Source organism: Brassica rapa, chromosome A05 (genome assembly GCF_000309985.2).
Source record: "Brassica rapa cultivar Chiifu-401-42 chromosome A05, CAAS_Brap_v3.01, whole genome shotgun sequence".
In the NCBI taxonomy this organism is placed as follows: domain Eukaryota; kingdom Viridiplantae; phylum Streptophyta; class Magnoliopsida; order Brassicales; family Brassicaceae; genus Brassica; species Brassica rapa.
Window position 1 is genome coordinate 2067722 of NC_024799.2, and position 12371 is coordinate 2080092.

Sequence of the window (12371 nt, forward strand, 5' to 3'; positions counted from 1 at the left end):
CAGGAGCTGTCAAGGCTAGGGATGGTAGTGTGATAATAACGTGTTCGAGCGATTCTTCACCGTGTCCGAGAAGCGAGAAGCATGAGCCGGCTGAGGCGGAGGCTAATTTGGCTTCATTGCTTTTGGCGAAAGAGCCTTTTAGCATAGATCAAATAGTGCCAGCTGTAGAAGATATTGACTTTGGTTATTTTGAGAAGGTGTTGATTGGAAACCCGGAAGTGTAAGTGCATTAGTTTGCCTGTGCGTTTGGTGATGACAAATGCATGAATAACACACACGTGGTTTCTTACGTTGTAGGTTGCATCTTGGTGCGGGGAAGTATGATTTGGACAACCAGTTTTTCCTTGACCTTGCAACACCATGTAAATGGGTGTCAACGAAGGTACGTCATTCCAAACCTCTGGTGGCGGAACGTTATGTATGGGGGACGTACTGGTGACCTTTTTTTTTTTTCGGCGGCAGCATATGGAAGTGTTGGTAGATTATGTAAGCGAGAGGCATGGAGCGCTGTTGAAGGAAAAAAGGGCCATGTTTGTTGATCCATGGTTTGTAGATCATCTGCTAGGCAAAGCTAGGTCGTTTCAGGCGGCCACGTACAAAGGCAGAGTCTTCTCCGATCCGAAGCTAGCAGGATATTTAACGCAAGAGGGGAAGAAGCTCGGTGTGGATGTGGACACAGTGTATGGGCCCATGATTTGGGGGCAAAATCACTGGGTTGGTTTGGCGATAAACATCCGCACTTGGAGTGTCCAGGTGTATGATTCAGATCACAGTCTGAGGAGCATGGAAGAGGTGATGGTAATAATGTTACCAATAGCTAAGATGTTACCTTATCTTGTGCGGAAGGTGTGTCCAGCTCAGTTTCTGATGGGGCATGGTCTGGAACCGTTTGCGGTTGAGCGGATGGAGAATGTCTATCAGAATAGACGCAGTGGTGATTGCGGACCAGTGGCTGTGAAGTTTTTGGAATTGAGTGCTACAACTGTCGAGCAACCAGGGGTTGGAGACCTAACAGACAACGCGGTTAACATTTTGAGGAAGCAATATGCTATGGATGTGTACCGAGATTGGATAGTACCCTTGTACATTGGGGGTGACACAGCTAAGTAGGTGAATGTATTTCTGTTGGGTGGTGGCGATGTATGATATTTGGGGACGGGTTTGATTTTGCGTTGTATTTAAAAGTTGAATTTGTACGGTTGGCTTCTGGCCTTGAAACTTGTATTTTGGAATGTGTTTTGGAGATCTCTATAACTTATGTATTTAGAAGTGCTCTAATGTAGAGGCATGGTGTGTGTTTTTTTCCGACGTTTTGATTGAGATTAACGAAGTTGTACATCTGTACACACCAGAATTGGTGTACATGCCCGATGAACAAAGTTGTACGCATAAAAATAGGTGTACATCGGAGATTTCTATGTTTTGATTGAGATGAAGGAAGTTGTACAGTTCAGGATAGGTGTACATGCCCGATGTAGAAAATATTTGCTCGATAAACGCAGATGCACGCATGGACAATAATTATTAAGTAATGGGTGTTGGTTGTAAGCGGGGATGTACATTTGCAGACCCATCTGCAGAAAACGATAGATGTACGTTACCCTGTGACCCTGGAATGTAGCAGGGTTACAACGGAATGAGTGTACACCCATCTTCTGTACAGATGGACGGTATATTTTTGAAGGTATGAGTGTACACCCATGTTCACAAAACGAGATATGCTACGTCATCGTGAATTTAGAAGGGTGACAACAAAATGGGTGTGCAATGCATTCATGTACATGTTTTATAATGTGTACAGCGAATTCCCGTACATATATAGGAGGGGTGAAGAGGAATTGATGTACAGAGAGACGGCAGATTTGTGAAGGTAAGTTGTTAAGAGCAGATAGGGAGAAACAGTACATGTGGACATGATAATTATAAGTTAAACATTTTTCCAGAAACATAGGCGTTTTAAGCCACCAAAAAGGAAAAGCCAATACATGTTTCAAAGGTTCAGGCATGCAAATCAAAAGTACCGAGCAAAAACAAAAGGAGCTGATCCTAGGTGAATTCCCTATCCAAAAGGGAGGTTATGTGGATATAAGATTCACCACTGTCAGATGGGAACAACACAGCGAGTGCGGTTATGGCCAGTGCCACCGCAGCGGCCACATTTGTTGGGGACGAGCTTTGGTTTCTTGGGAGTCTGAAAGAAAACATGTTTGGGGTAAGTAAGCAAGGGATGTGGATTAGAAGTAGATTGTAAGGGGAATAAAAACTGACCTGAACCTCCCCTGTGGAAGGTATACGATTTTCCTTCGGTCGACCAGATGGGCGGCGAGTCTTTGGTGGGTTAATGGTGACATCGGCAATATCAGGGGGAATAGGATGGTCGCCTACGGGAGCCTCAGGTAAGATCACACCAGAATATGTGTCGATCCATTGTTGTGTTTTGTAGCAATCACCAACTAGTTGGGTGTATGGGAGACCGATAGAATCAGCAGCCAACATAGCATGTCCGCATGGTATTTTTAGCTTTTGGAACACTTGACATGTACAGACTTTAGTATCGAGGTGGACAGTGTTAGGGTGACCAAAAAGACCTCTAACAGAGTAGGTCCATTCTTTGGCTGGATAAATCTTGCTGCCTTTGGTGAGTCTGATATGAGTCTGCATGACTTTATCAACCTCGGGGGTGACAAACCCCCTGTGTTTTGCTGATTTTGTCCTCCTAGCTGAGAACCACCGAGTGAGCATGCGTTGGATGAACATGAACATCTCAACGATGGGAGAGGGTCTGGATTTGGAAATAGCCTTGTTTAACTGCTCGGCAACATTGCTGGTGAGGAGATTGTACCGGTTTCCAGGAAAGTAAGTGCGTGACCATTTTGCAGTGCCAATGTCTTCAAGGTATTTAAAGCAAGGTGCACTAGCTTGTTTAATTTTTTTGAAGTTAGCATCAAAATCAGAGCGTCGGAAAGAGAATGCAGCCTCACAAACCATTTTGGCGAGACCCTTGCTTTTGAACCGGGAAACAACGTTCCTCATGAGATGCACAATGCAGGAGCCATGGTGCGCCTTGGGGAATGTCAGAGTAATTGCTTTAATGATGGAGGCATGGCGATCAGAGATGATGGTGAGGGTGTTTGAGTCAGCTATGATCCTCTCCAACTTGGTTAGAAACCATGTCCAAGCCTCTTCAGTTTCACCATCAACAACAGCAAAGGCGAGAGGGAAGACTTGGAAGTTTCCATCTTGCCCACTTGCAGTGAGGAGTACACCTTTGTATTTGCCTGATAGGTGAGTGCCATCAATAATCAAGACAGGACGCAAGCGACGGAATCCTTGGATTGAGGCTCCAAAAGACAGGAAAGCGTACAGAAAACGGGTGTCACCGTTATCATCAAGCTCAGTTTCGATGGCAGTGACTGTCCCAGGATTAGTTGCTTTCAGCCTGTCAAAATAACCTGCTATGTTGAGGTACGAGTCCTCTGCATTCCCATGTGTAATGTCAAGTGCAACACCTTTTGCCCGATGGCATTTCATGTAGGAAGCTGAGACACGCAAATCTTGAAGAACAAGTTGCTGGAGCTGGAGAGCTTTGGGTGCATCAGCTACATCGCAGTATTTGGAGCGATAGATATGTGCTAAAACCTTTGAGGTAGCACGTTTCTTGTAGAGCCTGCGAGTCTCAGTATCACAAGTATGGTCGAGGTGACACTTTTGAATAGTGTAGTAGCCGCAGCTGGTGAGCTCTTTGGCACGTATTCTCCACTCACAACGAGTGTCATGGCAACTGAGGACGAAAAAATGCCTGCTCGTTCTAGTCTGTCTGAAATAAAACTGCTCCTTGATTGCGTAGATGGCGAGCCCAATTTGACAGTCTTCCTTTGATGCATACAATTTCCCAACAAAAGGTTCATCATCATCAATATCCAAGTCTGGGACGTCTTCAGCTTCAAACAAGGTATCATCAAATAGGGGTGGAACATCAAATTCCTCGTCACTTATTTCTGAGAGGGGCCGGGTTTCACGCGGAGTCGGGGTGGGGGGATGGGGCGGGTGAGGGTCAGTGTAGGATGTGCGAGCGGAACTTGTGTACGCGGAAGAACGGCGTACGGGTGGACAACTCTGGGGAATTCTGGATGGAACACTTCGAGGTTGTACAGGTGGACAACTACGAGGATGTACGGGAAGCTGTGATGAACCAACTTCCGGTTTGCAATACGGTGGTAGTTCGCCAGAGACAAGGACGGTGTGGTCAAAAGCGTCACCAGTTGTGCAGTGGATGATATGGGGTGCAGTCTTGGGCACTGCGATACCCGCCATAACCTCAGCCGCATCAGACCCACCTAAGGGGTTACCAATAAGAGGAGCCCAAAAGTCTTGGTCATACCCACGGGTTTGAACACCGGGAATATCAGCAGGAAGAGAAGCATCAGAAGCAGTGTCTTCGTCCTCTTCGTCCTCGTTGGTTGCCCAGCTATCGGGTATGTTGTTGGGGTCTTCTTTGAACATTTTTTGAAGGAGCTCATCTTGGCAGAAGAGGGTTTCGTCTAGGAGGGAGTAGCGATTTGTTTTTGACAGACCAGAGTCTTCCACAACAGGAAATTCTTGATCCAGGTTATCGTGGGTCGAAACAGAGGAGCCTGGAATATGAGAGACAGCTGTAGGGCGATGTACAGGCGGACAACTCGGGGGGCGTACAGGCGGACTAGACTGGGGATGTACATGGGGACTGTTCTGGGGGTGTACATGCAGACAACCCTGAGATAGGTTGAGGACGTCGTCCGTAAAAAGGGAGAAGCCTGGTATTTGAGACCCAACGGTTGAAGGATGTCGCAGAGCAGACGAAGAATAAGGACTGTGGGTCCTCTTGAGAGGTTGGTTGGGCGTAGTGAAAGATAAAGGATTCTCATCAACATGACTAATCGGATGGGGTTGGGGTTGGATATTGAAAGTGACAAACAGATTCATTCCCTTGTTAGCTTGAAAGTGCTGGTAAAAGTAGGAGACAGCCCCGTCGGTTGTGAGCATGACTGGGGGTGTGGTAAGACCGGTTGCAAGCTCCTTGGAATTCGGTGGCCAATAACTAAGAACGGCGGTGCGGATGACATCGGAGTTGTCGAAGAACTCCCTGAATACATTGCTCAGTAATTCGGTCAAGGGTATGCCATTACGAAGAGGAACAATCCTTGTCATGTGCTGTTTGTCTATGGAAAAATTCCAGTGGCTGTCTGCAGAAGTTTCCCATTTGCCGGCGATGACCATACAATGCTCCGCCATGGACGACAGCTGGAACCAAAAAGGATAAGAGGAGAAGGCGAACATGATTAGTAGTAAGAGTGGGTTAATCATCAACTTTAAAAGAGAAACAAACCTTGTACGTGAGGGATTAGCGATGATTTTGTGTTCCACAACGGTGAACGACGAAGGTAAATCCAGGTGAGAGAGAGGTGTAAGAAGTTGAAATTACGACGGAGGTGAAAATTGAGAAGAGGTGAAAACTTAGAATAATCTGGGCCGTCCGTGATGAAAAGTACAGCAACAAATCTAAGGGTCTGAAATGGAAGCAGATATATGTCTTGTCTGGATCTGGATAGCTGAATCTGGGTCGTCCATGTTTTTTAAAGATCAATGGTTGAGACTGAAGCCCGCCAATTTATTATTATAGTTAAAGAGATTCCTGGTTGAGAGTCAACTAGAAAAGCTGAGTCCTAACAGATCTTTAAGGTAAAATGCTCTTGTATAAACATGTGACTTGGGTTGACATTAATAAGTACATAAGTGACTCTGAACGTAATATTCTCTAATGCTTATGTATTATGCAAATTATATAATATAGTTATAATAAAGTAATTATATTTTGTTGAATATTGTTGCAACTGGTCCACAACCACTAGACATGCAATCTAGAGGAAGGGTTTGCGATGTTCAAGGCAATCATGCATGGGTTGCCATTTCTGTACCTTTCCCTTTCCAGCATTTATTTGTTTTCTAATTTTTTTTGGTAACACTTGTTTTCTAATTTCTTAAAAATTATAATAATACTATTAGAATCCACAAACCCTACTATAAATAATAAAACTGTTGTTTTTGTTCACCTATAAAAAGATATATATATATATATATATATATATATCTTTCTTGGTTTTGCCTACAAACAAAATCTTTTTTTTGATCAGGATAATTAAGAAATTGAGCTCGGCTGCCAAAAAAAAAAGAGATTGCGTTTGATCTCTCTACACAACTAGTCAACTACTCAAATGTATAGCATCGATCCTAACTTTAGCATCAAGTACATATCCGCAAGATAAGTTTTTTTTCCTGTAAGATAAGTTGACTATGACCTGGAGTTTGTGGTCAAGTGGTAAGACGAAAGGGTTTGGAATGTCACCACATTTCAAGTTTGATCTATCTGCTATGCGAAACTAAGTCATATTTTCTTGATCATCCTACACGGATATGAGATACTGCATTTCGGCCCATTTGAATATCCGGAAAAAGATCTATCCGTGGACTATACCTTTTATCCGGAAGTTAGGTCTGTGTCTTTAATAAATCCGAGTTTAATCACTTTTTTAGCAAAAAAAAAAAAGATAAGTTGAATATCCTTTAGTGTCGGAAAAATATCCACTATTATATTTTGCCACTCGTAATATCTTTTTTTTTAAAACTGACTCGTAATATCTTTTTTTATCGTAAGATTTCAAGTATGCATGCATCCAGTCCTGCATGCATCATCTCTTTATCAGTGTCTCGTTGTAAAGTTTTGCTTTTATTTATGAAGGGGATGTAAGTTCTTAATTAATGATGTAATTTAGTTAGGTCTTGTTTTTTTTTGGTAAAATAGTTAGGTCTTGTTGTCATATACTATATGTGATTCACTGAATTTAGTTAGATAAATAAGCAATGTGTTGGTAACCTGTCAATTGGTTAATACCCGAAAGGCCAAACACGAGCTGCTTACGGAAACATCATGTCCCTCATTAATCACGCAACCAAATGTATCATGTAAAACGCAGAAATTAGCATTGCTTTTAACTATTACTAATATTTTGCAAAAATATATGGGCATAGAAAGAAGATAATATCGTAACGATTTTTTTTTTGACAACAGCGATTAGAATTTAAAAAACACTAAAACCAAAGAAAAATAAATATTGGACCAACTGTCCCACTAGGAACACACTATTATATGATATATCCACCACACGAAATACTCTCTTTTTTTTTTTTGTAAAACACCACACGAAATACTGAATAGAAGAGTAACATTATGGCTTCTAATTGGTCGATAAACATATAAACAACATTATTATTAGATAGAAAATATAACTATACAGTTTATATATACAAATTACTATTTGTGTATATATTTGTAAAATTTAAATGGGCAAATTCACTACATTCAATATATTAATCATTGTTATCACTTGAATCCACCTCTAGTGCAGATGAATAGATGAATTCGAATCTTTACTTTGTACGTTTTATTTTTCCGTCCATAGTATCACAACCCTGAATGATAATAATATTACTGTAATAAACAATGCATATAGTACACAGATTTAGTGATTACTTTCAAACGTTTTAATAGCTAACAATCTTTAATTATATGTTTCAAGCATTTTAGTGGCTAATTGCTGTGTGTTATCAGGATCATGTCAATGTCAACCAAGCCATAAATAACGCCATCACATTTCAAAGTCATCTGTAACAAAGAAAAGATTTAGATTTTTTTTGTTTGTTTTAAAACATCAAGTGGTTAATGTTTTATTTACTATAAATTTCATAAATAATACGAGATTAATTAATAAGTAAAAAAAGAAACATAACTACAAGTCTACAATAGACGAATTATACATTCATTTTAATTAAACCACCATAGAATATTCCTCAAAACAAATCTAAAAAGAAAAACACAAACCTCCACTTCAAACAGGGGCTTACCTCAAATAAATTCCAGCCTACGTCAAGAGAGATAAAGTGCCTAGGGGAGAAGAACCAACCTTTTGATAGAGAGAGAAGCCAAGTATTCTAGTTTTGCATGCCTACCTTCCAGAATCAGCAAACAACTTGCTTGTCACACTTGTCACCCCCCAAAGAGAAAATTAAAAAAAATATTAGTCCTATATAAACATTATCATAGCCTAAAAAAAACCTGTAAATTCACTGAACCTTGCTCTCTTTCTTGTTTCTTCTCTAATTCCACAAGAGTCTAACCCCAAAAGAGATTATTTATTTTTTTCCTTTCTTTGTATAGCTACTTGTCTTCTTCTTCACTTTTATATCTTCTTACCAGCTTTTATATACCAAACTCTATATCACCAACTTTGTTACTTCTTCTGTATTTTCTTTACAACGAAAGGTTTCAAAGTCTCTCTAACGTTAAATCATCTTCTTCTTCTCGCTGAAGGAGTTTAGCTGAAAGAACTCAAGATACAGATCAAGACAAATTGAACCGTTTCTCTCAACACCATTCTTGGACCAACAAGAAAATCATGGATACGACAAGAGATAACCGAAAAGACATGAGTTTTCGTGGATCAGCTCAAGCTCCTATGATGAGTAAGCAAGAATATATCCGGACTTCTTCTCAGGGCAGCAAACCGAGGAAGCTAGTAACGGCGAGTTACTTCAGTTTAGAGTCAGTGGTTGTTCTTGTTGGTCTCACAGCATCTCTCTTGATCCTTCCCTTGATTCTTCCACCATTGCCTCCTCCTCCCTTTATGCTACTTCTCATTCCTATTGGGATTATGTTTCTGCTTATGGTTCTTGCTTTTATGCCTTCTTCTTCTAATGCCAAACATGTAACAAACACTTATATGTAACATAACGTTTTCTGTTTTTGTTTGTTCTTTTTTTATTTGTCATTACATAAGGTTTCAGAGAAGAGATTTTATATTAACTATTTCATTTGTAAAACTTGTTATCTGTTGCAGTATTATTACTATACAGTTGCATGACTTGGTCAATAATGGTATGTAAATGGGATTAGAGAAAAATGGAATATTTTACATTTATTGATATGATAGGCCAGCGGTTTTTAACTAACGGAACCTAAATTTCTGTCAATTAGTTCGATAATGAGTTTGGTTTAATTTGACAGGTTTATAAAAAAAATTCAGTTTTCGGTTAGTTAATTTTTTCATAAAAAGAAACTTTTTTTGTTAACAAAATTTTGAAATGAACTACTCAAAATAGCAAAAAAAAGTTAACCGAAATATAATTGAAACTAAAAACTGCGATTAAAAAAAATTGAAAACCGAACTACTACTGAACCGAGCTAAACCAAAATATTTGGGTTTAATTTGACGAGATTCCAGTCTTAGTCTTACCATCCGAACTACCCTAACTACTCAAACCCACAAAGCCTATATGAGACTCATGTTTCAAATGGTAATCGAACCATTAAAACACCACCACAGTTAATTATACTAAAAATTAAAATATCTATGTATACAAGTTTTTATTACAATTAGAACCGAGGTACATGTTACCATTTGGACACTCAGTCAGAGACATAAGCAAGACTATCTTTATTTCTTTTTAGTTGAAATAATATTATAATAAAACGTTTTGGATAGCATCTTCTCCCATGGGTTAGGAAGACTTGACAAAGACATTCTCATAGGAAGTTAGTTTATACAAAGCTCTTTTCATAATAATCCAAACCCTGGATCCCCAAATATGATTATTTTATTCAGTTCTTATTTTAAAAGAAATGGGCAAGGTTAAACCCGGATAACTCGGGTGCTGGATCCAACTGTTGCTCAGTGTGAAGAAGCTTTGACCAAAAAAAGAGGAAGGTGATGCTCCAATACCGCCATGAGCTGATGATGATGACCACCTTTGCATGCTTCCTCTGTGTCCACAACAATCCCCTGAAGCTGCTTCACGGCTTCCATGAGCTGTCCTCTTAATCTCTGCGAGAGCAACCTCCCTCCCGCTTTCACACACTCTCTGTACAACGGCATGTAAGCGACCGCAACTCTCAATGGACCTGGTAGATCCTTCAAACGTATAGCAGACTCTCCAATCTTCAAAACCCTCATGAAGTTCATAAAGTTCTCACGGCTTTCCCTCACCCCTTGGCTTAACGCAGCCTCTGACCACTGCTCTTGGAGAAACGTTTTCAGCTCTGAAGGAACAGACTCGTCTTCTGACTTTGCAATGGTGTCCGCAACTGAGTAAGTAGCTACCGGATCACCGAGGAAGTCTGATTTGAGAAGAAACTCTACTCCATAGAGAGAACCATCGCTTCTTTCACCAGCTGCTTTGAGGATTTCGATGCTGAGAGCAGTGAGGACAGGTCTCGGCACATGAGGGAGAAGATAAGCAGCGATCTCGACTTGGCTACTCGAAGTGGCGGCTGTGAGAGCCAAGCACAGCTCCATTTCACGGCAGCCTCTTTTCACAAACCATTCCACAACTTGCATGCAACCTCTCTCTGCTGCTCTCATCAAAGGACCCAAGAAAGCCATAGCGTGACCTTCTTCCACAAGGCAGTCCATCGTTTCAATCTTGCTATAATGGGAAGCAAAGCCCAAGGCTAAGTCAACGTCCACGTCTAAGCTATTCCTTTGAGCAATCTAACACCAGAGAGATAGAAAGTTAAAGAGTGCACAAAGAAACTCATTAGCCCAAAGAGAGTTAGTTACCTGCAACAAGATACGCACGAGCTCTGTGCTACCAAACCGAGAAGCTTCAAGAAAGCACTGGTTCACATTATCTGCTCCTCCTTCCACCAGCATCCCGAGCAATCCATGTATGACAGTAGCTGAGATTCCAGAAGCCCAGCCAGGGTTAAAAGAGGTGGAGAAAAGAGTAAGCGGGAAGCAAGCTGCATCAAAGGCTTCTGTGAAATCCTTTCCTGTCAAATGGTTTCCCGCAAGATCCAAGAACGTCTTGAAAGCAGAGAGCTGGAGTTGGATCTCAGCAGCCGAGTCTTGGTTAGCTTTATCTCTAGCGCCGCCCTGGCAACGAGAGTGGAAGCCTATGCACTTGAGGGCCCATTCAGTGAACTTCTGAACTTTGGTACTCGCTTCTGCTTTGAGAACCTCATCACCGTTACACTCTTGAAGACGCTCATGTAACCTGTATAAGAGATATGTACAAGATCTAACAAAAGAAGCAACTCTAAGCTGTTATAATAACGAGAAAGATAAATAAAATGTGCACCTTTGAGCCATTACAGTGACACTATCAGAAAGACTAACAGTCCGGTTACGGCAAGAGGAGACACAGGAAGCAAGAAACGAAGTTCTGAGTGTAGCTCTAGTGTAGTCATGAGCACCATGACATATGATCTTCGCAATCAAACCGGTGATACCTCTTAACTCTCCCTCTGTACTCAAGAACCAAATGGAATCTAGACTAATACACAACAAATCATTCAACGTTTGCAGATCAGCCAAATCAATCATCCTCTCGGAAAGTTCCCAATCCTGCGAGCTAGTAGCGTTTTGGAAGAGCCGTCCCAGTTCGATCCTATCCTGTCTACTAAGCTTCTTCTCTTTCCCTAGACTCCCCATCTCAAGAACATCAACATCACCACTGCATTTTAGTTTCTTTGTACTACAACCAAAGCCTTCGCTTGGTTGATTAGCTATAAGAGGTGCCTCTCTGGCGAAAACCACACCACTCCCTTCACCTTTCTCAACCTGCAGGATCTCCTCAGTTTCAAACTCGGAACCAAAAGGCTCATCAGGGTACAATCCATCATCATCACTCACGCTCTCCTTCTCCATCTTCAAAATTAAAAAACTTCTTTTTTTTTCCCCCCAAATAACCAAAACTCTATACCATATCCCTTCCTCGAATCCTTCTCTAACCAAACCTCAACAAAACCAAAAAAGCTTCAAACTTTGAATCCACTTGCACAATCTGCAACTCTAGATTGATCCAACGAGCATCCTTGAACAAACCCAAATGAATCTCAGGGACAAAAACGCTCACGAGAGCGAGAAAGGTTCGAACTTTTCCGTCATTAGAAGCATCGAAAAGCTAAAATCTTCGACCCGGAGAATCAAGAACAAACCCTAAGACGGAAACGAAGAAGAATAGTTTAAAAAGGAACAAACTTTACAAAACATCGAATCGTAGAATTGATGAGGAGGAGGAGATGAAGGAAGGAACCTGGAGGAGATTTTCATTGAGAGGTCGAGATGAACCCTTGTGCCTTGCCTCGAGTTCTGACTTCCTCTTTTTTTTTTTTTAATTATATAAGAGAATTTATTTATTTATTGTGACCTTAAAAAGTTTTTTTTTGTTTTTTGCCACCCTCAGATCTGCAGTAACAAATGTTTGGAACAAGGAAAAGATATTTTTGGGGAAATTATTTTCTTTATAAGGACCTAACTGGTTCAACCGCAGAGGTTGCG

General features: G+C 41.0%; 3 protein-coding genes across 6 annotated transcripts; 1 reads left to right on the plus strand and 2 right to left on the minus strand.

Moving 5' to 3' along the window:
* Positions 1 to 421: 421 nt before the first annotated feature.
* Positions 422 to 9269, minus strand: LOC103866765. Of its 4 annotated transcripts, none has more exons than XM_033292395.1 (2): positions 8167 to 9269; positions 422 to 8076 (listed from the first exon to the last, which is right to left on the minus strand). In XM_033292395.1, exon 2 carries the CDS (start codon positions 5341 to 5343, stop codon positions 2047 to 2049), a length of 3297 nt encoding a protein of 1098 aa, XP_033148286.1. In that variant the 5' UTR covers positions 5344 to 8076; positions 8167 to 9269; the 3' UTR covers positions 422 to 2046. The 4 variants fall into 4 exon arrangements, with proteins under 4 accessions (XP_033148286.1, XP_033148285.1, XP_018514829.1 ...); XM_033292394.1 differs by having other exon boundaries at positions 422 to 7699; positions 7939 to 9269; XM_018659313.2 differs by having other exon boundaries at positions 422 to 5280; positions 5366 to 9269.
* Positions 8490 to 8954, plus strand: LOC117134082 (ARGOS-like protein). Its single transcript, XM_033291684.1, has 2 exons — positions 8490 to 8798; positions 8931 to 8954. The coding sequence occupies exons 1-2, from the start codon at positions 8490 to 8492 to the stop codon at positions 8952 to 8954; spliced, it is 333 nt and encodes a 110-aa protein (XP_033147575.1).
* A 265-nt stretch (positions 9270 to 9534) lies between the features above and the next one.
* On the minus strand, positions 9535 to 12314 carry LOC103866766 (ankyrin repeat protein SKIP35). Its single transcript, XM_009144742.3, has 4 exons — positions 12127 to 12314; positions 11170 to 12029; positions 10650 to 11085; positions 9535 to 10580 (listed from the first exon to the last, which is right to left on the minus strand). The coding sequence occupies exons 2-4, from the start codon at positions 11736 to 11738 to the stop codon at positions 9762 to 9764; spliced, it is 1824 nt and encodes a 607-aa protein (XP_009142990.2). The 5' UTR covers positions 11739 to 12029; positions 12127 to 12314; the 3' UTR covers positions 9535 to 9761.
* Between the last annotated feature and the right edge of the window lie 57 nt (positions 12315 to 12371).